The sequence below is a fragment of the Thyridium curvatum genome, assembly GCF_004353045.1.
Source record: "Thyridium curvatum strain D216 chromosome Unknown NODE_1_length_1224711_cov_81.814160, whole genome shotgun sequence".
Taxonomy (NCBI): Eukaryota; Fungi; Ascomycota; class Sordariomycetes; order Thyridiales; family Thyridiaceae; genus Thyridium; species Thyridium curvatum.
In genome coordinates, this window is record NW_022156756.1 from 1089120 (window position 1) to 1114377 (window position 25258).

General features: G+C 56.9%; 9 protein-coding genes across 9 annotated transcripts; 4 read left to right on the forward strand and 5 right to left on the reverse strand.

The window, feature by feature from the left end:
- Window positions 1–348: 348 nt before the first annotated feature.
- E0L32_000351 (uncharacterized protein) lies at window positions 349–1740 on the reverse strand (the record flags this gene model as incomplete). Its single annotated transcript, XM_031137818.1, has 1 exon — window positions 349–1740. One exon carries the CDS (start codon window positions 1738–1740, stop codon window positions 349–351), a length of 1392 nt encoding a protein of 463 aa, XP_030997728.1.
- A 1044-nt stretch (window positions 1741–2784) lies between these two features.
- E0L32_000352 (uncharacterized protein) lies at window positions 2785–4427 on the forward strand (the record flags this gene model as incomplete). The annotated part of the gene is made up of 3 exons (XM_031137829.1): window positions 2785–3317; window positions 3382–3775; window positions 3837–4427. The coding sequence occupies 3 exons, from the start codon at window positions 2785–2787 to the stop codon at window positions 4425–4427; spliced, it is 1518 nt and encodes a 505-aa protein (XP_030997729.1).
- A 73-nt stretch (window positions 4428–4500) lies between these two features.
- E0L32_000353 (uncharacterized protein) lies at window positions 4501–8057 on the reverse strand (the record flags this gene model as incomplete). The annotated part of the gene is made up of 7 exons (XM_031137840.1): window positions 4501–4509; window positions 4560–4699; window positions 4759–5940; window positions 5993–6128; window positions 6290–6329; window positions 6379–6908; window positions 6969–8057. 7 exons carry the CDS (start codon window positions 8055–8057, stop codon window positions 4501–4503), a joined length of 3126 nt encoding a protein of 1041 aa, XP_030997730.1.
- Window positions 8058–8467: 410 nt separating this feature from the next.
- On the forward strand, window positions 8468–9364 carry E0L32_000354 (uncharacterized protein; the record flags this gene model as incomplete). Its single annotated transcript, XM_031137851.1, has 1 exon — window positions 8468–9364. The coding sequence occupies one exon, from the start codon at window positions 8468–8470 to the stop codon at window positions 9362–9364; it is 897 nt and encodes a 298-aa protein (XP_030997731.1).
- Window positions 9365–9581: 217 nt separating this feature from the next.
- On the reverse strand, window positions 9582–12087 carry E0L32_000355 (uncharacterized protein; the record flags this gene model as incomplete). Its single annotated transcript, XM_031137862.1, has 4 exons — window positions 9582–10547; window positions 10607–10858; window positions 10927–11722; window positions 11780–12087. The coding sequence occupies 4 exons, from the start codon at window positions 12085–12087 to the stop codon at window positions 9582–9584; spliced, it is 2322 nt and encodes a 773-aa protein (XP_030997732.1).
- Window positions 12088–14100: 2013 nt separating this feature from the next.
- Window positions 14101–15905, forward strand: E0L32_000356 (uncharacterized protein; the record flags this gene model as incomplete). The annotated part of the gene is made up of 2 exons (XM_031137873.1): window positions 14101–14137; window positions 14203–15905. The coding sequence occupies 2 exons, from the start codon at window positions 14101–14103 to the stop codon at window positions 15903–15905; spliced, it is 1740 nt and encodes a 579-aa protein (XP_030997733.1).
- Window positions 15906–17185: 1280 nt separating this feature from the next.
- Window positions 17186–19225, forward strand: E0L32_000357 (uncharacterized protein; the record flags this gene model as incomplete). Its single annotated transcript, XM_031137884.1, has 1 exon — window positions 17186–19225. One exon carries the CDS (start codon window positions 17186–17188, stop codon window positions 19223–19225), a length of 2040 nt encoding a protein of 679 aa, XP_030997734.1.
- A 192-nt stretch (window positions 19226–19417) lies between these two features.
- E0L32_000358 (uncharacterized protein) lies at window positions 19418–21099 on the reverse strand (the record flags this gene model as incomplete). Its single annotated transcript, XM_031137895.1, has 3 exons — window positions 19418–20176; window positions 20267–20863; window positions 20935–21099. The coding sequence occupies 3 exons, from the start codon at window positions 21097–21099 to the stop codon at window positions 19418–19420; spliced, it is 1521 nt and encodes a 506-aa protein (XP_030997735.1).
- A 1753-nt stretch (window positions 21100–22852) lies between these two features.
- E0L32_000359 (uncharacterized protein) lies at window positions 22853–24686 on the reverse strand (the record flags this gene model as incomplete). The annotated part of the gene is made up of 4 exons (XM_031137907.1): window positions 22853–24281; window positions 24349–24428; window positions 24493–24524; window positions 24605–24686. 4 exons carry the CDS (start codon window positions 24684–24686, stop codon window positions 22853–22855), a joined length of 1623 nt encoding a protein of 540 aa, XP_030997736.1.
- Window positions 24687–25258: the final 572 nt, after the last annotated feature.

Below are 25258 nucleotides of genomic sequence, written 5' to 3' on the forward strand. Positions count from 1 at the left end.
AAATTGGTGATCATGATGACTCTAGTTTGAACGGTCAAGTCGAGCTTCTGAGGCTAGCTATCAAAGGAGGATACCCAGTCCTAGAGAGGTTCGACGAAAAGAATAGTTTGCTTGAAATCGCGACCAGGTCGGGGAGCCGAATGTTGGTTCGGCAGTACTCGAAAGCTCTGAGTTGCCAAAACAAGACCCCACAGAGTTTCTGGACTGGATGAAGCGTTCTGAGCTCAAGATAGATGAAATAAAACATGAATCCAAGTCAGTGAACCCCCTGTCGGGTCGCCCGTGATGTTCACGGTCAGTTTAAGCCCCCCTCCAGGAGGAACATTCCATAACTTATAGTCGCCCTAACTAACCCATATGGGGAAAAGCTTGAGACCAGTCCACCGTCTTGAAAGCACTGGCCGGGAGTGCCCGAAGCTCAACAAAGTCTTCGACTAATATGTAGACTCGGCAGACGGTGTAGATTAACCCGGAGACCCATAAAGCGACAACCACTTTCAATGGAATAGCTAAATCCGGGTCTTTAGAAGGTGAGTTGTTCCTCAATCTATTCCATAGCATCGTGGTCGGGGCCTGTTGTCCAGCTTGCGCTGAAATCTCGTGCGCTCGGCGGACACCTGAATCACCCGTTGGCTCGCGTTCGCGATTTGACTGCCTTCTACTAGTCCTCCATCTTCTTTGGATGGCGGGCCACAGGTAGAAAACCCAGTCGGTGAGTAGTTCCATTGTGACTAGTGATGCTAGACAGCCCACCGTCGAAACCCTCCACAAAAGCTGCTCCTCCAATGTAGGAAAGCTCGAGTTCCAAGGCGGAATAAAGAGGCAGCAATACCCCATGACACCGATGGTCCCAAGGCGAAACAAATTAAACGGGATTTCCGGAGTTGTCAAACTGCTAATATGGTTCGCAGGTTTTCTATGGGCTTTGAAACGGCCAGAAATCGCCTGTCTGCAATGTGCTAGATATTTGGACCACGCCCATTCTTTGCGATTTATAAAGTCCAGTGGTGTCTCGTAGTAAGGATGGCGCGCAGCATCCCCCCCAGCTATGAGTATATCTGCTAGACTCGCACGGCTGTGTAATATCTCAACAGTTTCAACGCCGGCAGGCTTGTGCCGCCAGAAGAACATGATGGATAATCCACAGTAGATAAACGCAACGGTAGTGACCTCAATAGCCGTTATGGCAAGGCCTTGCGCGAGTCTCCCAACGATGTTTACACAAAACCATATTGTTTGTGCTGCCATGATAAGACGCATAAACCCATCGGCCTTGTTCTTATCAATAATGGATTGGATTTGTTGTCGCGGAATTTCAATGTAATTGTGCTGAATAAGCCACAAAAGTTGCTGTGCATTAACGGGGAATGGAAGCCAGTCAGGGGTTTGAAGCAGGAAGGCACCCATATCAGCAACAAACGCGTGACGCATCGTCCAGTGACTGATTCCTGCAGCTGCAAAGTCCTTGACAGATCGACGGGCTGAGAGATATTGTCCAAATGCGACCACAACGATGCACTCGGGGGCAAATAAAGTAGCCAAGGCCATGAGGAGCTTCCGAGTGAGGACGACTCGCCTTGAGTCTTCTCGCGGAGGGACATTGATGCAGAGAATTGACCAACAGCAAAGGAACGAAGTCATCGACGAGCCCCAGAGGATGTCAAGTGTTCCTCTGCTATCAGGAGATGATGTCCATCCCTGTTTTGGTTCGCCTTGTCCATAGACATTGCTTACGGACATCATATAATAAGTACCGAGGAGAGGGTATTTCGGAAAATTGAGCAATCTGGAAATTCTTCTTTGGTAAGGTAGTCTAGTTCTGGTTCTCCCAACCTACAGCTTGAGAGCCACACAGGCTGGGTTTTGTACAGCACTCACTCACTTCATCCAACACGTCAGCAGACCGCCTCCTACGTCACTCAAGGCTCTCTACAATGGAAGACGCCTCGTTCGTATCACGTTGGGTATACGACCAGGCAGATTTGTTCCGACAGCGATATAGGCCAATCAATCATGAAATTAAAGCTACACCATTCAGTGCTAACGTCAGTGTTCATCTTCGTTTTGGAAGTTCATAGACAGCAGCAAATAGGTGTTTACAGACTATCATTTATAATCGGAATTTAAATTCATAATTAAGCTTTAAACGGTCTGTTAAAGGCTGATCGTAACCACATTCAAGAAAATCAAGGATCAGAACATCAAACATTTTTTGCTTTGTTTAAAAAGTATAGCAGCCGGCTGCATTTTTACTGCACCTATGTCCATGCCCATGTTTAGTAGTGTGTCAAGGTTAGGCGGGTGGCAAAATAATGCTGTCCAAGATTATGAACCACTGCGCACCCAGTGCACATGGCGGAGCCAGGGCGGCACCGGCCCTCTCACGAGAGAGGAAATCATCAACCACAAGATTCGTATTTCATATTGGACTGTTATGTGATCCCTAAAAGAGAAATTTCCTCTTGAAGATTTAGATGTGTAGGACTAGTTTAGCACATGAGTATGCTCGCGGAATTTCCGATCAGGCCGCACCGGAACACCCTGCCAACGGATCAATAGGCCGGGTCCCCTAGCCGGCCCCAGACCTCAGGGGTGCCAAGGCTCTTATCTATAGCGACCTAGTTCCCCAAGTTCCAGAAGTGATGAGCAAGATGCTTGCATGAAAGTCCAATATTGAGACTGTGATGAGCAACCCTTCGGCTTATATCTGATCGTCCTTCAACCTGGTGTTTCATTCTGGCGGCTTCGTCATTGCAGAGCTAATACATAAGTTGAACCTGCAGCATGAACAGGCTCATAATCCCACGAACAAGTCGGCCCCGCTGGCTCAACGCACAACAATGTCGAGGGCTGGGTCGCCGGCCCCTCTCGACGAATGTCACGATTCCTCTCATCATCAACGGCAAAGATGTTGAGACCACCGAAACTTTCCCGGTCACGAGTCCGCTGACTGGCAAGGAGGTCTGGTCTCTTTCATGTGCGACCAAGGAGCATGTGGAAAATGCTGTTCAAAATGCGCACGACACCTTTCCGGCCTGGTCGCGAACGAAAGCGTCAGAGAGACGTGACATCTTCCTTGCGGCGGCTGATATCATGAATAAGCGACGCGAAGAGCTCGGCGATTACATGCACCATGAAATTGGCGCGAATCAGGACTATCAAGACTTCATCCTGGGTCTGTCGATCGACGGACTCAAAGACACCGCTGGCAGAATCGCTGGCGCGGTTCAGGGATCGATTCCCGAGTCGAATCATAAAGGGATGAAGGCCATGGTCCTGAAGCGGCCCTATGGAGTCAACTTGGGCATTGCTCCATGGTAAGTTGCCTATTCAGCCTGCAGTCTGGTAGTTCATTCCTAATACCGCTGTTCGACGTCTCAGGAACGCCCCTTACCATCTTGGATTGCGTTCGGTCACTTTTGCGTTGGCAACTGGCAATACCGCCATTCTCAAAGGCGCTGAATTCACGCCACGATGCTACTGGGGTATTGCGGACGTCTTTCGACAGGCCGGGCTCCCTGACGGTTGCTTGAATCTGATATTCCACTCCCCTGCCGCTGCGCCCACAATCATCGACAGCCTCGTTGCTCATCCTCATGTCAAAAAGGTCAATTTCACTGGCAGTACACGGGTCGGCAGCATCATCGCGGCTACAGCGGGCAAACACCTCAAGCCGGTGCTCATGGAACTCGGCGGTAAGGCGAGCGCTATCGTCTTGGAAGATGCCGACCTGGAAAAGGCTGCTCTGCACTGCGCGCTGGGCGCTTTCATGAATGTAAGTCCCAGAGCGACCTGGCAACCTTGCTGAAGTCAGATGCTAACACTCGTCGCCCTAGGCTGGCCAAATCTGCATGTCGACGGAGCGCATTCTGGTGCATGAATCGATCGCTGCCCAGTTCCAAAAGGTCCTCAGCGAGACAGTACAGCGGGTATTTGGATCTGCAGAAACAACACCCGTACTAGTAACTGCTGCTTCAGCACAACGGAACCGTAAGCTCGTCTCGGACGCCACGAGTAAGGGTGCGAAGCCTCTGCCTCTCTTGGAGGGGCTCAGTGAAGGCGAGGTAGAGACGAGAATGAAGCCTGTTGTTCTGACGGGCGTTGACACGAACATGGACCTCTATCAGAATGAGTCCTTCGGCCCTAGCGTATCTCTGTTCACGTTCAAGACAGAGTCAGAAGCGGTCGAACTGGCAAACAACACCGAGTATGGCCTTTCGGCGGCCGTATTCACGGAGAATCTGGGTGCAGGATTCCGCGTTGCCGACGGACTGGAGTCGGGAGCAGTGCACATCAACTCCATGACGGTCCATGATGAGTACCCCCTTCCGCATGGAGGCGTGAAGAAGAGCGGATTCGGTCGCTTCAACGGATACCAGGGACTGGATGAATTCCTGTACTACAAGACAGTCACCTGGATGGAGTGATTCTGTATAGGATTGGATTTTCTACATCATATTAATACTGGGCGTTTATGCATGTTGATTTTTCCAGATGAGCCTAAGCTTGCTAATCTAGTTACCTTTCTTTGAAATTCAAAGTCGCGATCTCCTTCTTACAATCTTTGTTGCATAAGGGTGATTCTCTTGTGGTACTAGATGATCAACGTCTAGCGTATTCACAAATCGTGGGTGTGCGTCTCGCATGAGGTTGGTCATGCCGCATAGTCGCATAGCAGTCTCGACCTCGTCGCGAAGGACTGCCGAAAGGTCTCGGTTAGCTGTGGACTCTTTCTTAGAAAGCCGTGGGAAAACCTACTTGAGATCGCATGTTCAACTCCTTCTTGGCCATAAGTAAGCGAGTAGAGAAAAGGGCGGCCCAGTCCAACAACAGAAGCACCCAGGCATATGGCCTTCACCACATCTGCGCCTCTTCGGAAGCCGCCGTCTATCAACACCTCCATAGACTCGAGGACTTCCGGGCAGTTCTTCTGTATCTCTAGGAGAATGAGAATTGCTGGTGGTGCATGGTCCGCTGCTCGACCGCCATGATTGCTCAAGACGATGCCATCATAGCCCTTCAGGAATGCAGTCTTGGCATCACGCGCTGTCTGGATCCCCTTGACCAATATCGGCAAGGAACAGAGACTTCGAAGCCAGGTGATGATATCCCAGTCGATGCTCGCATCAATGAAAGACGCTGCTTGCCGAGCCAGTCCACCACCTTTCTTGTCACCTGCGGTGATAGAGACGTTGACTCCAGCAAGTGCCATGGGTGCGGATGATCTGACACGCTCGTCTGCCTCGCGTTTGGGGATCACAGGGACGTCGACTGTGACCAGTATAGCCTTCACCTTGCCCGAGGCAACAGCTTCTCGGATGGCCGTTTCGGACTTTCTCCGGTCCTTGTTGACATAAAGCTGGAAGAAGCAGTGCTTAGGAGTTGCCTCCAGTATCTCGCTATAAGGATATGAGGACGGCGTCGCAAAACAATGCACGATGCCGCTGGCTGCCGCCCCACGGGCAAGTGTGAGCTCACCCTCGGCACCTCCAGTCTTTGCAGCACCAGTAGGCGCGATATACACAGGAAAGTCCAAGTCGACGCCGAAGAGATTGGTTGCTGTCGTAACCTTGGTCACATCCCGCATGACCTCGGGTCGCAGCCATATGCGATTCAGGATGGACCTGTTGGCGTCTCTCGTCATGTTGTCGTTCGATCCACTGCTGATGAAAGCCATTGCCTTTTTGGAGAGACACCTCGATGCAACCGCTTCAAAGTCGTCAAGATTAATGATTGAGTTCAGGTCCGGACGTGCCTGTGTCTCTGTCATTGAAGGTGTTGTAGCTGAAATGTCAGGCGAGTCGTCCTTCAATTTCTGCAGATCCTTCGGGTCCAGAGAGCCAATGTGGCACTGAGGCTCGAGGGCCTTGCGAATCAGTGAAGGCGCATGAACCTCGTTGTATGCCGCTGATGCGTCACTACCTGCATGCTGATATATGACTGTAAAGTATTCAGCTGCTGAAGTTGTCCAGCTGGCAAAGTGTTCCCTTACCCTCGGCTCCTCCAGGGTGCCCTGGCGCGAATTCTGTCATATCGTACACCTGACCATCAACGGCGATCCAGACATTATCTGGTTTATCATGCTTCGCAAGCTCCACTGCTGAAATGGACTTTGTCATCTTGCGTGCCTTGATGCAGAAACGTTGGTTGTTGTGACCTCAGTATACTGCACTGTAGAGACTCCTCAAGCGGGGTAATTAGATGTTTTGAAATCATAGGGCAACGATTTGGCACTGGCAATGACTGACAAGGAACTAGAGATCAGCATATAAGAGTCGTTCATCCCCACCTTTCTAGGAAAGTCCACACTTGTGTTTGAATCACTTTCTCTATATCTATAGCTATACCAATAGGATCGTAACTGTATTATTTGCTTACACTTCCTCAAATCCCATAGCCGTCCAGTTTGCAAGGACCCGGTCCTTCACTTCTTTAGTGTAGCTCCTCTCAAAGTCCACGCCTCTGAATGACCTCTCTCCCTTGTATTCCATGGGGAATAAGCAGTCGGAAATAGCCTTGCCTCCCATCTTCGGGTTGCCTCCTCCGTGAGACATGTACGGGGTCAGAGGAAACCCCGGGACATCCTCAAAAACATACTCGTCCTGGCCTGGACGGCACCTCGTGACCAGCGCCCACATGATGTCCTTGAAGTTGCGGATGTCCACGTCATATCCGAATAGCAGAATGCGATTGATCAGCATGGAGCTCTTGTCGTTGAACAGTATGCGGCCTAGCTTCTCGCAGAACTCTTGAGAGGTAGTGTTCAGTGCGGTGAGCTTGTCGACATCCACTTTCAAAGCACACCATGTTGCCATGGTCTCGAGAGGAGCAAAGGCGTCAGCGATCGGGAGATCGTGTTTCCTGCAAAGCATCAAGAGTTCTTCCGAAGCCATTGATGCCGTTGTGTGCTATGGCTAAAGTCAGCAGAGCTCCAATGCCACCGGAGTGATGTCTACGCAAAAACTCACTGATTCATCCGTGATCCTTCCGGGAACAGACACCGGCATAATTGCATCATCACGGTAGGTGATAGCGTTGACAGTAAACAAGGGATGCAAGTGCTTGTCGTCATCAAAGTGAAGACCCTGGTAATCTTCGAACGGGCCCTCGTACGCCTTGTCAATCAGGGAGGTGGTTCCCTCAAAGACGATCTCGCTGTTTGCAGGTACCATGAGATCATTCGTTTCGCACTTCACCACCTCGAGCGGTTGCCCGACCATTGCACCGACAAATTCGGCTTCAGAGACCCCCTCAGGGATCGGACACGCAGCGGCCAAGTTGACAGCAGGTGGGACACCGAAAGCCAATGCCCACGGCATCTCGGTCTTGCCTTCTTTCAGCCACTTTTCCCGGATGATGGCATTGTGCTGTCCGGTACCAACGAGGCAGACGAGACGCTTGCTATCGTGGATCATCCCGCGGAATATTGACCAGTTTGTCCATGAGCCGTCGGGTGTCGTTAACACGTGGACTCCGTATGATTGTATGTATTTGCCGCCGTCAGCTTGATGCAGCATGGGTGCCGGCAACTTGTGGAGATCGATGTCGTCGCCGGATATCTTGTTCTGCTTGCATGGGCCCGTCGACACGACGCGGGGAGGTAATGGGGGACGCGCCTTGCCTTCCTGACTCCTCTCCAGGATGGCCTTCCAGCTTGCATTAGGAGGCAAGCCCAGAGAACGGGCAATGCGTCCATACCTTTGGTCCTCTGACCTCCTCAGGCTTGCAGCATTGCCGAACATCCTCCACAGCCCATTTTTGGCTCCCTTCACATTATTGAACAGTGGAGCTTTGCCGTCGACCTCGCTGACCCGTCTCACGATAGCGCCCACTTCCAGGTGAGGATCGATCTCCTGGTTGATCTCGGCAAGATCGCCGTCCTTGCGCAAAACATCGATGAAGGTGCGGAAATCGAGCTGTGCTGCGATGTGTTCAGGTTGAGAAGCGAGTGTACTTTTCTGACGATACCCCGAAATTCCAATTGTGCTGGATGCGTTGACTGCTTTCACACGCTGGGCCGTGAGCGCGGCAGCTCTGGTGATGGCAAGCCGGGACATGGTGACTCGTCTAGATGCAAGCTCTCAACCTACAAATCGGCATCCCTCTCCAAATATTTAGAAGGACAATGCCATGGTAGCGCGGCCATATCTAACACTATTCATGCAGTATGACGACCTGGTTGGTACCTCGGGGATCTTGTCCCGATGTGGGGAGGGATTTCCCCCATTCACGGACATTCCGACCTTCGGAATCTCCACACTACCAGCGCCTGTGTTATCTCCAGCTAGCTTCCACTGCCAAAGTTCGCCTCCAAGAAGTACCGAGAAAGTGCAATTCCGTCTTCTGGCGCTCATGGTGCGTACAGGACCAGTGAGGGGTGCCGCAGCTAGATTATATCATTCAAGGTCTATGTAAAGGCAGACCACCTAGACTTTCCATATGTCACGATGCCTTTACAGACGTGACAATGCATGCTCCTTGTCTTCGTAGAACCATCTGGACATGGGGGTCGAGCTCAGCTCGTACGCTTCATTCGGGCAGGGCGGCTTTCCACACGACCAAGTCTCTGTCTTCGCGTCCACCAGCATCGAATCACCACGACACCCCTCACCCAGCTCCAAGGTTCGGCGAGCACCGACACGATGCCCATGCGACATCCCATCAACGGCATATCCGGCATGAGCCCCCGAGGCCTCGCAGGATTGTCATAGGGATCACAGGCGCCACCGGCACGGTCTACGCTATCCGCATTCTCGAAATATTACGACAGCTCGGGGTCGAAACGCACCTCGTGATCAGCAAGTGGGCGCTCGCGACGATGAAATACGAGACGTCGCTGAGCGAGGCGGAGATCCGGGGCATGGCGAGCAAGACGTACACGGCCAAGGACCTCTCGGCGCCCATCGCCTCGGGGTCCTTCCAGCACGACGGCATGATCATCGTGCCGTGCAGCATGAAGACGCTGGCCGCCGTGAGGTCGGGCTTCTGCGACGACCTCATCTCGCGCGCGGCCGACGTGAGCCTCAAGGAGGACCGCAGGCTGGTGCTCGCCGTCCGCGAGACGCCCCTGAGCGACATCCACCTCGACAACATGCTCTTCCTGCGCCGCGCGGGCGCCACGATCTTCCCTCCCGTCCCGGCCTTCTACACGAGACCGGCGAGCTTGGAGGACCTGGTCGACCAGACGGCTGGCAGGATGCTGGACTCCATGGGTATACATACTGACGGGTTCGAGCGGTGGGAGGGCTTCCAGCGACAACCGGCGGCGGGGAGCGCGTCGCGCAGACGCACCGCGGCGGCGATCAACGACGGACATGACGCAGAATCAGAGGTACCAAAGGCAAGCATGGGAGCGGCAGCATAAAGGTGGATATCTTTTCACTTCGAGTGCGGCATACGAGCTAGACAGTCTCGATATTGCGGCAAGCGATGCCTACAAATGAAGAAACATGAAATACCCAATACCCCCCCCAATGGACAATTTATGGTCGAGCAATTACTCGATACGCTCAATTGACACCCCCATGTGCTCCTTGAAACCAAGACTAACCCATCATACGATTAACTCCCTCACAGGCAGTCTATGTGCCAGGCTCAGGAAACATGCTGGAGTCGGCTCCAAGGGGCCAGTGGAACCAAAGCGACTCGGCCCAGCCTCCTGACTGCAAGTCGAAATCAGAAAGCGGCGCCATACTACCTGTGAACGCTGGGGCAGTGGTGCTGACGTCGAAAGGCTGAGTGAATTCGGCTCGGAACTCGAACGATCCCGAAGGAACCAGTGCTTGTTGTTGCGGCAGGGCTTTCCTCTGCACCGCGCGGGAAGTGTTTGCCAGCGATGCCTCTTGTTCCCTTCTTTGAGGTTGTCTCTTCTCCTGGGACAGGGTGGCGGGTGTCTGCGTAATGCCGAGACCTATCAGGCTCCCCCGCATCTCTGACAGTTTCTTCAGCAGCCTCCGCGAAGCCCTCGACGTCTTGGCATAGTTCGCGGCGAGGGTGATGGCCATCTCGGTGGTGCGGTTCAGGGTCTCGATCAGGTCCGGAGGCAGGCTGACCCCTCGCGTATGCCGGTTCTGCTCCATGGAGGCGACGATGAGGAAGGCCAGCGCCGAGGCCGAGGCCAGCAAGTGCTGGTAGTACGGGTGCTGCTTCCGGTATATGTCGGTAGTCGTGTCCAGGGTGTACAGGGCGTTGATCATGGTCGACGCGATCTCTATCGCCGGCCGGAGGCACTTCCTGCTGGCCTCTGTGTCGTGCTGGGAGAAGAAGGACGGCTTGAGCAGGAGGCTGCGGATGGACATTGCCCGGAGGGTCAGGAGGATGGCCCACGACGGCGGTCTCGTCGACGGATCCGAGGCCCAGCTGTCTACCTGGGTAAGGCAGTGCGCGCCGACAGACTTCTTGCGCCACTGCTCGATCTGAAAGTTCATCACCTCGAATGCGTCGTCGTCGTTGTACTTCTCGCCTTTGGCAGCCTGGGATATTGGCTCGTTGAACTTGTCGCTGATGAGGATGAAGGATAGCATGGCCTTGAGATAGGGGTTCTTGATCTAATGCACCAGGTCAGTTTAATTGGCATCTCTTGAACTTCCTGTTACGGTTGACTTACAGAAGCTTTCGGCAGAGGATCGAAGTGCGAGTCCTGAAAGTTCTTTGGTAAACCTGTCGAGGCGCTCCACTGGCGGTCGAGAATGACGATGCTGCACACAAGGGTAGAGACATCTGTGCGTTGAGACTCGGAGTCGACCACGAATTTGGACTGGTCGCCATTATGAAGCCCAAGCTCCATGAGCATGCGCCCTGCGATACCACACATCCGCCAGGACGAGCGGATCATGTCGTAGAAGAAGTCATAGAACCCCTGTGATGCTAGGCGTAAGTCATTCTGCCCTGACTACATGCTAGATCAACACAGCGTATGTCACATACCTTGAGGAGGGTTATGGTCACGGCATTGAGACTGGTTACTGGCGCAGCTATCCTGCTGTTGACAGAATCTTCAAAACTTTCCCGTATCTGGCCCTCCATTTCATGCGTCGACGACTTCGCTTCGGCACGGAGCGCAATCGCCAAGGCAAGATTGAGGATCAAGATCTCCTCGTCTCCCGTTGTTGACCCTGACCGGCCAGGAGAACAGTCCCAGAGCGCCGGGTCCACATCGGCATAGCACGATCGAAGCCGCGCCATTATCTTGTCGATGTCTATGATGGGGTGGAATTCGCCGACGACTTCTTGGTATACGAATAGAAGCCGCACCGCTTCTTGAAGGCTCATCAGGGAGCGGAAGCGCATGAGCCGCGTCTTCTCGCCGCGGTCACGGTTCTGCGGAGAGCCGGCGGGAGTGGATTGGTCGATCTCATTACTGTCTTCGTGGTCGGAAACGGCGTCGTCGTCGATGCTGGCAAGCTGCAGGTGCTGCTTCTGTAGAGGTGTGCCGGAGGATGTCATCTGGCGCAGTTTGATCTGTGCGACATTCAGACTGTATTCTGGACTCGTCGGCCCGTAGAAGTGCTGAGATGCGCGGCGGACCAGGTGCTCGGACAGTGTCGCCTCGGTCTCATTTGACGGTGTCGAGCCCTCACCGACGCTGCCACTGTTGTTCGGGTTGGCCGGCTGAGCATTCGAATTCTGGCCGGACGACCGGACATGAGAGGCAAGACTGTCGAGCTGTCCTTGGAGGTTCGACATCATCTCCATGATGGCTTCTTGGGTGTTGGTGTTGCTGCTACAGGCTTGTCAGTGTGGTCCATGTGCCGATGCGTGCGCGGCAGTCGATCCCCACCTCGATGTGATCGAACTCGCCCGTTTACTAGCACGGAGGTTCTGCGTTTGTTCACCACGATCGCCAGCGGCATCGCTCGCTACGGTGGCGAGCCACCATTCATCGGAGGCCAGGCTCGTGCTGTAGCTGCAGCCCTGCCCGCGCCCGGCGCAATGGCCGCAGGGCTGCGCTCCGTCGCATTTGCCTTTGCGCCTGCGGCAGGCGTCACAGGCCCGGAGGGCGTACGGCGCCCTTTGGCGCTTGGCCGGCTCGTGGCTGTTCGCATTGCTGGAGCGCTTCACCACTCGGCCTTCTCTGAGCTCAGGCATCTTGCCGGTTGTCTCTCAGGTCTGATATGTCAATTCAATAGGGATTGGAGAGAGGGAGAAGAGGCGGTCCATTGGCATCATGCCAAGTTTACATCCAGGCCAAAGATAGCAGTGTCCCCTCCCTCATCACCGCACACACCGGCCCCATGCAACCCAACAGGTCTTGTTGGCTACTACTCCATGCTAGAGACAATCCGTGCGGGGGGACGAGATAGGCGTACCTAGTCAGAGACGGTCTCGAATTGGAGCAGCTAGCCGGAGGCCACGAGCTCGAGGCGCTTCGGCTAAGGGTCTTGGCCCTGTACCCTGCCGCTCGGGCTATGACAGAAGCGCACGCGGACAACAGGGCAGGGAGCGTACCCCAGATCCACCCCCGCAGACAGCTGAGGGCTGAGGTACGGTGCAGCAAATGATTTGAAATACCCGAGGGTCCTCTGGCACGCCGACAGTGTCCCATACTTGCCACAGCAAGGCGAACTCTTGAACTCATCCGACACCTCAATGACATGTCGGCTTCTTGGAGAGAAAGACCAGTGCTAACCATAGATGGGTGGACATCCGAGATATCTCTGCTATCTATCTGTACAGGATGCCTCTAATCTTTCAGGGTCCACACGGCCAGCAGTCCGGGTCAGCACGAAGATAAGCACAGCCAGATAGACCCCAAGCGCATAACTAAACGCCGGGCTACGGATTATGGACGATGGTTTGGGCATAACAGCAATACACCATACCAGCAAGTTGACAATGGTTCTCGATTCGGCAGATGCCACAGCCTGGCGATGCAGTTGCCCAATAGTTGAGGCCCTGTCTTCGGGAGGATCGCCGGTCCTGAAGGATCCCGGATGTGTTCTGGCCAAGGGCCGTCTAACTAGGCTTACCCCGCATGCAGGCATTCTCCAACAGTCAGCATTCTATTTTGAGTCCAAGAGACTCCTCCTCCAAGCAGGCTGCAGACGCTCTCCAAAGACCATATCAAAGGGACTCGGTGGTCTGGGGTACTGGCTCTATGTAAGTTTTATCACCAAGACCAAGGCCTAGCGAAAGTCAGAAGCACGAAGCAAGTTACGTAACGCTAACCAGAGGTCGTGATACTCCTGGACAGGGTGTTCTTGGCACATCCGGCCGAGCTTAGCGGCGGTTCCGGTGCACCTTCGGAATTTCCTAACCCAAGAGGTCCGCTTTCCGACACCACCACCATATTGGGAATATGGTGGGATAGATAGCTAGCCCAGGCTCAGGAAATCTTGCTCCATCCGTCTCGGAGACTAGAACTGTGTCGGGTTAGCACTAACGCGTTTCTAGGGATTCTACTTGTAAGATAGCTGGCTATGGGTCCCAACCGCGCGTTGCGCTCGAGACGGTGTGCCATCCATTTCACTTCCCCAGGTCCCGAATGCATGCGCCTCTCCCCCGCGTTTCAATCCAGGACCTTACCGCTATCAGACGGTACAGTTCTTTGACTGCTAGTTTTAGACCTGATAGCTTGTGCTTATCACAAACATGTCGGCAAAGGACCATGCGGAAACCGCCCCTGGTGGTCGTCGGAAAACGCCCGGATTGCCCCTTGTCTACGGCCACCTAGTTAGCTAGCTAGCAAGCTATTTGGAGATCTGGCTCTCAGCCAACCAGATGGACTGTGAAGGCTTAGCTCCAAGACCCTGGCACTGGACACTTTGGGGTAGATAACGGACTGGATCGTCTCAGCTGCAAGCCGCTTGGAAAAGAACTTCCTCTCCGCTCCTGCTCTCCCTTCTTCTCTATTTTCCTACTCTTTCAAACATCATTGCGCGAAGACCTCACGGGAGCGATAGATCCAGGCTTTGATCATATTCCCTGTGCAAAGGCCAAGCTATGTTGTAGCAAATGTCATTCTACGCACGATACCCCGTCCGTCGGTTTCTCCGTCCAGCTGGTACCCTGGTCTACAAGCCAAAAATCAACGCCAATCGTCCCGCCATTGCCATTGGCCCTCTGAAGTCGTTTCGCGGGTTTCATAGCACAAAGATCGCCATGACGGAATCATTTGATACGGTTGTGGTGGGCGCAGGTAAGGGCATCCAGTCATCAGGCATCTGGCGGCGCAGCAGACTGATCTGTCAATTCGTGATCCAGGCTGGTTTGGCTTGGCGGCTGCCAAAGCCTACAAGCAGGTGCACCCCAACGCCAACATCGCCGTGCTCGAAGCGGCTGAGTCGTGTGGTGGCACGTGGTCAAACAACAGACTCTATCCGGGCCTCAAGTCCAACAACATGGTTGGGACCTATGAGTTCCCCGACTTTCCCATGTCGGAAGAAAAGTACGGCGTCAAGCCGAACAACCACATCCCCGGTGCGGTCCTGCACCGATATCTCACAGACTTCGCGAAAGAGTTCGGTTTCTTTGATCGCATCCAGTTCAACACGGCAGTCAACCTCGTCGAGAAGAACGGCGAGAAGGGCTGGAGCCTGACTGTCACGACGCCCGAGGGGAGCCGCAAGGTCGACACGGCAAAGCTGATCCTGGCCACGGGCCTCACATCAACGCCCAACATGCCGACCTACCGCGGCTCGGAAAACTTCGAGGCGCCCTTCTTCCATGCAAAGGATTTCTGCAAGGAGGCGCCCACTCTCAAGAACGTCAAGCGGGCGACTGTCGTCGGTGGCGCCAAGTCGGCATACGACGTGTGCTACGCCATGGTCCAGCAGGGCGCGGAGGTGGACCTCATCGTCCGCCCGAACGGCCACGGACCGGTGTGGATTGCGCCTGCATTCGTGACTCCGCTCAAGAAGCGGTTAGACCAGATCCTCAACGTCCGGTTCATGAGCTGGATGAGTCCCTGCCCCTGGGGCGGCGAGGATGGCTACCCCGGCATCCGGCGGTTCCTTCACAACACGGCTCTCGGTCGCTTCATTGTCAGGTCTTTCTGGAAGGTGCTGAGCAACGATGTCACCACTGCCATCAACTATGAGAACAATGCCGAGCTGAAGAAGCTCAAGCCGTGGAACTCGGCATTCTGGATCGGCAGCGGTCTCAGCATCCTGAACTACGACACTTCATTCTTTGATCTCGTCAGGGAGGGCAAGATCCGCGTGCACATCGACAACATCGACCACCTAGAGCCCCGCAAGGTCGTGCTCGTCGGTGGAGAGACGATTGAGTCGGATGTTCTCGTAGCCTCCACGGGCTGGAAGAAAGAGTCGACGATCAAGTTCGCTGGCCTCGGAGAGGAACAGCTCGGCCTCCCCGGAACGGTGGCAGAGAAGAAGGCGCTTGCCGAGAAGGCAGACGCCGAGGTTCTCCGCGACTTCCCCATCCTCAAGGACCAGCCCAAGCTCGCCTTCGTGCCCAAGGAGGCGGATCCCCTGCGCTACTACCGCTTCATCGTCCCTTACACGATGATCGAGTCGCGAAACCTCGCCTTTGCCGGCATGATCTCCTGCGTCAGCACGGCGACCGTCGCGGCGATCCAGGGCCACTGGATCGCGGCGTTCATGGGCGAGCAGCTAGACCGGGCGCCCAAGTCGGGCCAGGAGGTCATCGACGAGATCATGCTGCACACCCAGTGGGGCAAGTGGCGCTACCCCAGCGGCTACGGCGCCAGCCTGCCCGACTTCGTCTTCGAGGGCGTGCCCTACACGAACCTGCTGATGAAGGACCTGGGCCTCAAGACGCATCGCAAGCCCGGCCTCTTCGCCGAGCTCACTTCGCCGTACCTGCCTCCCGACTTTGCTGGGCTGATGGAGGAGTGGAAGCAGGCGCACGAGAAGAATGCAGCTGCTGATGGGGATCTCAAGGGTGCTCCTGCTGTTGCTGCTGCTGCTGCTGCCAGTAGTTAAGATTGTTGTTTTACTGTCCGTGATATATGGGAGGGCGTTTTCTAAGTTTCCATGTTCCACACGCAGAATACAACGTCGATGGTACCATATGGTGCCAATCATCCGTAGACCAGATTATTTTTCTATTGCTCTCACAAAATATGTGTAACAATACCAACGTCATATATCTGCCCCTAGATTGTGCGAGTGGTGTGCACTTCCCCTCTGATTGCCTTGAACGGCCAAATCAAACTAATGTGGCAGCCCGCAGAGTTGATCCTGTGCACACTGTTCCCGCATGTATACTCGCTGTTGAACATACAATACAGACTGTGAGTCAGGTGCTCACGGGCTTACAGCTACAGGATTAGGCGGTCGTATCGAGCCTGGAGCAGCATTTATATTCTGTGGCTTCGGCAACCCAGGGTAAAGGAGTTGAGAGGGCATATTCATCGACAGCTTTATATGGGATATTCTGTCTCTTGTTGTTGATATTAGGTAGTGGAGCTTCGGCCGCTCTCATCCAGACACACAAACCCAAGACTTGAAATCTTGGGTGGTGAATACTAATAGAAAACGGCCGGCCGATCTTCTCTCAAGGCATGAGGCCACGATTGGTCTTTGTTATGAGTAGCTTAGACGCCTCTTTGTGCCAGTCATGGGACGTTACTGCTCTCCATTCTGCATGATGGACAAAGGGCTCTCAGTCAATCAACTTCTGTGCATTGTGTACGCCTGGTCATTTGGACATCGTAAGAGAATGGCTACAGTTCTCAAGATATGCATACCCGGATCTCATGATCTATTTGTTAGGCAGGCTCATCTGATGTTCCGCTGACCTGGAAGAGCCGTTGGTCGTTGTTCGTACAATGCGGTCTCAAAAGCTGGTCAATATCCCAGTAAATAGTTACTCAACTCGCAATTGGTGTCGGTCCGCGGCCAACATGATTTGTGATGGAAAAAACTGCCAGAAAGATAAAGCACGGTTCTAGAACCTCTGAGGTGTCCAGGCAAACATTGCTACCATCATGGGTGTCACATCGTTTCACCCGAATTGCGTCTATCGAATGGTGCACAAAATGTCGCCCAAGGTGGATTTGTAATCGCCGATGCACAGCTCGGTGTGAGATACCTTCTGGGCTGACTAATTTAGTCCACTGAATCGCCGTGGCACCTAGCGCCACCGCATTGTCTCCAGCCTGCTTCGTAGGCGTCGGCGCATGAGAGAAATTGCACGAACCCTCGATTCTCTGATCGTGAAGGAATACTATGAGCGTGAACATATGACACCAAGAGCAGCTATGAACTCCAAACACAGAAGCTCAGAAGGCTGTTGGACCTGCCGCCTGCGCCGCAAGAAGTGCGACGAGGGCCGGCCGGTCTGCGCCGGGTGCGCCGCCCTCGAGATTCACTGCCTCTACAGCGACGCCAAGCCCGAGTGGATGGACAACGGCGACCGGCAGAAGGAGCGCGCCGACAAGCTCAAGGCCGAGGTCAAGCGCAGGGCCGCCCAGCGCCGCGAGAGGCGCTACTACCAGAGCATCGGCAACGGCACCGAGGACATCGAGATGATCACCGACTCGGACGGCGAGCAGCACGTCTCCGCCCGCCCTGCCCTTGCCGCTTCTGCCTCTGCCTCTGTCTCTACCTCCACCTCCACCTCCGCTACCCACGGCAGGGCCACCAGCGAGGCCAGCGAGGCCAGGACCTCCACCACGGCCGCCGGCTTCGTCACCGACGACTCCGGGCCCGAGTCCGGGTACACCCTGGTCACGGCGTCCGAGGCCTCCTTCTCGGGCGCCACTCCCGTCTCGTCCAACGGTGGCTACCACTCAGGCCAGACGAAACCCAGCCCCGCCTCGACCTCGGTGAGCCAGGAGAAGGACACCGAGTGGGCGCTCCCAAAGGCGTCTCTGGCCCCTCCCAGCCTCGAGCGGGAATGGGACACGAGCTTCATCATGATGTACCTCGACTACGTCTTCCCCTTTCTCTACCCCTTCTACCGCCCCACCCTCCTGAGCAACGGCCGCGGCTGGCTGCTGGTCCTCCTCATGAACAGCAGGGCGCTCTTCCACTCGTCCCTCAGCCTGACGTCCTTCTTCTTCTCCATGGCCATGCGCAGCGACACGGACGCGGAGCACACGCACTGCCAGGTCGCCGTCGGCACGGAGCTGCAGAAGCAGCAGGAGCTGTCGCTGCGCGAGCTCCACTCGGCCGTCCAGGACATCAACCGCCGCGGCATCAGGGGCCACCTGGCCGAGAGCGCGCGCGTCATGGCCAGCGTGATCCAGCTGCTCGTCTTCGAGGTCACCATCGCCGCCGGCGGCACGAGCAACAACTGGACGATGCACCTCGACGCCGCCATCATGCTCTGCGACCAGCTCGTGCGCCAGAACTCGACCATCGACGAGCCAGACCCGGGCCCCTCGTGGTGCCAGATCATGGGCCAGCTGTCGGACCACGGCAGCCTCGTGCCGCACATCGCCTACAAGGTGCCCTTCAACTCGGACCAGTCGGCCCTGCGCTTCTACACGGCCGTCCTGCTGCACATGGACGTCGTCTCGAGCACGGCGCTCGACCGCCCGCCGCGCCTCGCCAAGTTCCACGCCCACCTGCTGACTGAGACCGAGCCCGGCTGCGGCGACCCGCGCCTGCGCCTCGACGAGTTCGTCGGCGTCGAGAACTGGGTCGTCCTGGCGCTCGGCCAGATCTCGGCCCTGGCCGCCTGGAAGCGCGACATGGCCGCCCAGCGCCGCCTCTCGCTGCTCGAGCTCGTCGGCCGCGCCGCCCCCATCGAGCGCGAGCTGCGCGCCCGCCTCGCCTACGCCGCGCAGCAGTCGGCCGCCGACCTGGCCGCCGAGTCCCTGGCGCGGACCTCGCTGTCCGCGGGGCCGGGCTTCCCCTTCACGCCCGCCGCGGGCCTGCCGCAGCAGCGCATGCCGCCCGTGTCCAGCATCAGCCGCATCTGGGGCCAGGCCGCGCTGACGTACCTCCTCGTCGTCATCTCCGGCTGGCAGCCGCAGGCCGCCGACGTGCGCGAGAGCGTGGGCCAGGCCCGCAGCCTGCTGCAGGAGATCCCCTCGCCGCACTGCCTGCGCACCGTCGCGTGGCCGCTCTGCGTCGTGGGCTGCCTGGCGACCCGGGAGGAGGAGGGCGCGTTCCGGGACCTCGTGGCCGCCGTGGGCAGGCTCGACGTGTACGGCCTGCTGAGGGAGGCGCTGGCCATCATGGAGGCCGTGTGGGCCCGGAGGGACGAGATCGAGGCCCAGGGCGGGGGCGGCGCCGACTGGGACTTTGTCAAGTGCTTCAATGTCCTCGGGCGCAAGGTGCTCATGGTGTGAGGTGGGAGAGTTCCGAGTCTTTCCAACTGAAGAGATTCCTGGCATGCAAGCAGACTAAGGTCATTGAGCGATTGACTGTTATGAAGGTAAGGCGTATTTCCATTATGATGATACCCGTTTCTAAACCGATCTATTACTAATAACTAAACTCCAGCCCAAAAGCATGTCCCAATCTGTAATTACCAACGCCCATTACACAAACCCAGCAGCGTCATTACCGCCCCGGACCGGCTTGGTCCTCCCACCAGGGAACGGCGCCGTGCGGCCCCTCACCGTCCCGCCGCGCAGCAGGCCGAGGTCCCACCACCCTTCGATGATCTCGAAGATGGTCTTGCGCTTCGGCCTCTCGGCTGCCGCAGCCACAGGCGTCGGCGGCACGACCTCGAGCGCCGCCGCTCCGCCCACGGGGCTCGTCGGCACCACGAGCACGGGCTTCCTGTCCTTGCGCTCCAGGCGGCGCAGCCACACCGAGTCCCGCTCCTCGCGGAACCGGCTGCTGCCTCCGCCCTTGCCCCTCGTCACGGGCCGTTGCTGCTCCCCTTCTTCGTCGTTCCTCCTCTGTCTATCGGCGCCGTTGCTGATCGTGATTACGTTCACCTGGCTGTTGTTTATCTGCTGCCGCGTCTGGTTCACCTGGAACCGGCTGCTGCCCGTGAGGCTCCTGCCCAAGGGCGCCGCGTTCGGAGTAGTAGTTGCTGTTGTTGCAGGATGCAAGTCGGTGGGCGGGTGGCTCGACAGCGGCGACGAAAGCGCGATGGGTATGGTGTCCCGTGTCGCGTCGTTGCTGTCGTCGTCGTACACGCTGCTCGGCGGCGGCGGCGGGGCGCGGGAATAGTCATCCCGGCGGTACGCCCCTACCGCCGCCGCGGGCGCCACGCCTCCTCTCCAGCCGCGCTCATTCTCTGCTTCTGCTCCTCCTGCTGCTACTACCGCGCGCGGCGCCCCGAGTTCCTAGGCCCGGAAGCTCTGTGGCGGCGCGGGAGCAGGATGCGGCTCGGGCATGCTGGCGTACCCGCCGACGGGCGTCTGGGGGCGGCTGACGTGGATCGCGGGTGGCGCAGCCGGTCCGGAAGGAGGAGGAGGAGGAGGAGGGGCCACCATGTGGAAGTTCTCCCCGCGGACGCTGTGGAAGCTGCTCCCGTCGTCGAACTCCTTGCTGCCGCCCGGCGGGCCGGCAAAGTCGCGCAGCTCCGCGTCCATCCCGTCTTCCGGACCCGCAGCCGCCGCAGCCGCCGCCGCAGCAGCACGCCTCTTGCCGATGAACAGAAAGGCCATGGCGAAGGCGCTGATGGCGAAGAGGCAGCACAGCGCGATGGACAGGCCCCACGCGGCCATGAGCTCGTAGCAGGTGGTCTGCTCGGCGCCCGCGAAGAGCACGTAGCTGACGTGCCCCCTGCCGCCGCCGCCGCCGCCGCCGGGCTGCTGGACGGGCAGGGCGAGGAAGGAGAGGCTGTCGGCCGCCGAGGCCCGGGGCAGGTCGGAGCAGGTGGTGACGGACAGGGGCTGGCCCAGCAGGGCGGCGAGGACGACGAAGGGCACCAGGCAGAGGACGTCGAGGGCGCAGGTGACGAAGTAGGGGATGTGGGAGTCGTCGTAGGCGGTGAAGGAGAGGAGGGTCCAGAGGACGGAGATGCAGGCCTGTTTTTGATCATTAGTGTTGGAACGGGGGGCCGGCCGTGGTGTCGAATGGTTCAGGCTTGTTTGCTTACGATGACCATGGTGCCGATGAGCTCGCCGGGGGCGGCGCGCTTGGCCTGGGCGATCTGCGCGATGAAGTGGCCGTCGAGGCCGACGATGGTGACGAGGGCGACGAACTGCAGGGGCCGGGCGCCGATAAAGGCCCAGCCGTAGTAGCCGTGGTCTTTCATGCCCATGGCTGAGATGGAGACAGAATGCGTTGATAGAGAGTGCTCTTCAATGAAATGACCGTCGAAATGTCGTAACTGCTAAAAGAAAGTCGCTTCCCAAGTTGTAGTTTTCCCGTTGTAAAGAGAGTTTTTGAGCCGGCTTCTCTTCAATATCAAAGAGTGTAATCCGTGGAGGCTGTGTGAGCAAGAAAGGTTGTTGTTTCGTGAAGAGAAATGCAAACCCGGCCTGCCAGAAAGGAAATGTCCGAAGAGAAACCCCAAGAGAGATAGATAGAGATAGACTCAAGGAAATAAAGGGAAAAGACAAAAAGGAAAGAAATCGGTACGAGTGATGTGGTTCTGCTTTGGTTGAATGAGCAAACGAGACTCTTCATCAACACATCGAGGAAGGGCATGGCGCCTTTAAGTAAGAAGGCCATGACATGCAAACCAGCCTCATCATTGCCATCTTGCCATGCCACGCCTTAACAGCAGCCATCCAGTCAGCCAGCCATCCATCCATCGTCTATTATCGCGTGTTTCAAGCCATTTCTAAAAGCAGCGTGCCCTCCATACAATCAATACAGACAAGCAGCAGCCAATCTAGACGACTCGTCATATGTTTCAAGATGGGCTCTTTGTCGACCCAGCCAGCGCCTGTCCTCCCCCAAACAGGTTCAAGGCTGCGACAACAGGCGCCTGTTTACCGGCGAGGATCCTCGCTCACCTTTTCCTTGACCGGGGATGCGGGCAAGCGACAAGATCCAATCGCCGTCCCGGTAAATCCTAGCATGAACTCCCACGCCCACTTTCCGTAAGATTACCTCCAAGCAGCCGCGAACGCGTCAAGCAGAGAAGAGGGAGAGAGAGGGGAGGGAGCGAGCCAGGCCAGGCCAGAAAACCTGGATGTCCTGTCCGTGGCGTAGTCATGTTCATCGCGCTTACAGCAGGCCGGAAGCGCAGGGCCAATCAAGCCCCGGTCGCCCAATCTACGGGGGGCCGCTGTACTGGCTCCCGCAGTGGAGACCCCCGGCGATCAGCGCTGGTTGGCTCTGCCAAAAATACCCAGAGCGGCTGGCTGGCTGGCTCGCCTTTTCCTGTTTCTTCTTTTCTTTTTCAGCCTCAACAAAAGCCAAGATCCAGGCCTCTGGAACATGAAACCGGCCGATGGGACGGGCGGCCCTTTTGAACGGGAGAGAAGCGGGCCTTGCACAGTCATCAAGAGTTGGAACCTTGCGGGAAATGAAAGAAGGACCACAGCGCGGCTGCACGGGCTGCCCGGGGAGAGCAAGCCGCTCCATTCACAGCGCAAAGAGCGTCTTTGTCCCGACCATTTCGAGGCCCGGCTGTTTCATGCGCCTTTTCAACTCGGCCTGGTGGAGGAACGGACGGCCTATGGCTGCAGATCCGGATCTGTTCGTGGCTTTCGTCGATCCATGCACGCGTCTGGACTTCCTCTGCACGATATCATGGCTGTGTAGTCGCATCATACATTTTTTATACGAGGTTGCTTGTGCCATGCCCGGAAATGCTTTGATATTGTTCAAACGCCTAGACGCCCTTTTCTTTTTCTCGCATGACACTATCTAGTACCTTTGCATAACAACACGGTATACCTCTGTGGCCGTGGGCCACCAACAGGACAGGCTGGGATGGATCTATCGATGGCCGCGAAGAGGAAGAAGCACGCTTTGCATCATCGTTTTCCAGGGTAACGAGATTATCCTCCTACCCCCCGTAGATCGTTTGCGACGTAGTTCGTAACAGTCTATACCTAGACCTAGCCCAGCAGATCATCCAGGGAACCGCCGCCAGTCGACTGCTGCGGCTTACTGCTCTGCATCGGCGTGGACGACGTGGACGAGGAGGGCGCGCCCCAGATCCCGGCCGCGCTCTTCTCCTTGGCGAGCTGGCCCATGGCGGGACCAGCGCCCGAGGAGGTCGCCTTCTTCGTCCCGCTGGCCTTGGACCACAGCGCGCCGAAGGCGTCACCGCCAGCAGCAGGCTTGGCCGCGCCGCTACCGGGAGCAGCAGCCGCCGCGGGTTTCGTAGCACCCATGCCCATGCCCATGCCCGGCGTGGAGGCAGCAGCAGACGGCTGCGACTGGCCGGCCTGCACGGACTGGAAGTAGTTGGGCCCGCTGGCCTGGTATCCCGTGGGCTTGGCCGCCTGCGCCGAGAGAGTCGAGCCGCCGGTGGCCAGCGGGGAGCTGAGGGAGGAATAGTTGGCGCCGGGGGTGGCCGCGGTGCTCGACGTGGGGGAGATGGACGACATGCCGACCATGTCGCTAAGGTTGGCCTGCTTGGGAGCCGACAGCGGCTGGGGCGCCGCAAACTGGGCCCCGGACGCGTTGCTCGTCGCCACGGGCGGAGACAGGGGCTTGGCGAAGCCTCCTGTAGGAGCTGCGGGCTCGGGCGTGGGGGACTGGAAGTCGTCAAAGTCGTCGTCGTCGGCTGGCGCGGAGAGTGCTGCCAGGCCGGAACTGCTCGCGGGAGCGGGCGCCGCAGCCACCGGCGCGGCAGAGGTCTGTGCAGGCTCGTCGAACGAGAACAGGTCGACCTCGGGCTCCTTCTTCTTAGGCTCGGGCTTCTTGGCCGGCGTGCCCCCAGTCGTGCGTCGGGTACCCGCCCGTGATGATTCCGGGGTCCGCGCGGGTCGCTCCCCCTCGTCAAACTCGTCATACTCCTCAAACTTGTCGCGCCTGCTCGAGCTCGACTCCTGGTAGTCGCTCTGACCTCCGAAGCCGCCACCGTCGCCGTAGACACCGCCCGAGTATCCGCCATACTCGGCGCGTCCGCTACCCGCAGACTCGCTCCCAAAGCCACCGTACCGGCTGCTGCCGCCGCCGCTGGAGAAGCCGCCGCCAAAGCTCATGCCGCCCTCCACACCGGTGTACTTGGCCTTGTTCGACCGCGCCTTTTTGCGCTCGGCCCGGATGCGGTCGACGTCGCCGAGGAGCTCGGCCAGCTCTTTGGCGCGGTTGCGGACGTTGATGCCCTGGTCCTTGCCGTTCTGGTCGATGAAGTGGAACTGCCGGAGCATCTTGAGGAGGGTGAGGTGCGACCGGGCATCGTCAATGACTCGTTCTGAGCCGTGCTTGATGAGGAACTCTAGCAGCTGGAGGGACTTGTAGATCTGTCGCCATTCCTCGGCCGACTTCTCGGTGAAGCGACGGTAGATCATGGGCATGATCTCGTTCAGGGTTTGGCTGCAGCGAGGGTTAGCATCCGGATGCGCTGCGATCGTACGCGGAGAGGGAGGGTCGCAGGGCATACTAGTTAAAGGTGCCGTTGGCGATCTCTTGCATCAGCGTGGATGATGCTCCCCAGGGTTCGTTGTTGGTAGCCTCCCGCACCTAAAAGCCCAACCGGCGTCAGTGGTCATGGCGGAAGGCCGGAATCGAGGGGATTGCGACGCACCTTGGCCTCCATCTCTGTGTAGTTCATCACCGCTGCGAATGGAAATCGCCAATTAGTCACTTGTTCCACAGGGGTGGCAATCGCGTGCAGTGCAGAGGCAGAGTAGCCGTACCATTTTGGACTTTGCGCACTCCGGCCTTGAGGTCGTAGAGTGTCAGGTTGGACACCTGGTCCTTAAGGCTGTTGAAATCCATCTTGTCGCTTGCTAGGAATAGGAGAGGAGACACTGAAAAAAAAAAAAGAATGAAGCCGTTATGAGCGAGGTCGGAGCGAGTAAGGCTCCTCAGAGCAGTCGTGCTATCGCGAATGGGTATTGCAAGCTTTGGCAGATGGAAGTCAAAATGATGGCAGTAAAGTGGATGTGCCCCCTGTGCTCCTTGGGTTGGCACCTGAATCTGATACCAGCCAGACCGATAGCGCCAAGTCAACTACTAAAAAGCCACGCAGCTCCAATGCTCTGCGAGAAAGATTCTAGTCACGTGATGACCAGTGTCGATGGATCAAGATGCAATTCCCGCGTTGTATCGTCAACGAGAGATTGGCTGTATTTGCTGTTTTGGGACCGGATTTCCGATGGAATAAGTTACCTACTTTACAGACTCCCATAGCAGCTTTGACATTGGCATTGCTGGACCACGTTGTCTTGCTGTTGTGATATCCACGAGCAGGTGTTACTCTATGCCTGAGGCAGGAAAATAGCTTTAAAGGGGCGCTAATCAGAGACAGCTCTGGTAGAAAACCTGGAGCTTTTCGGGATCTTGGAGAG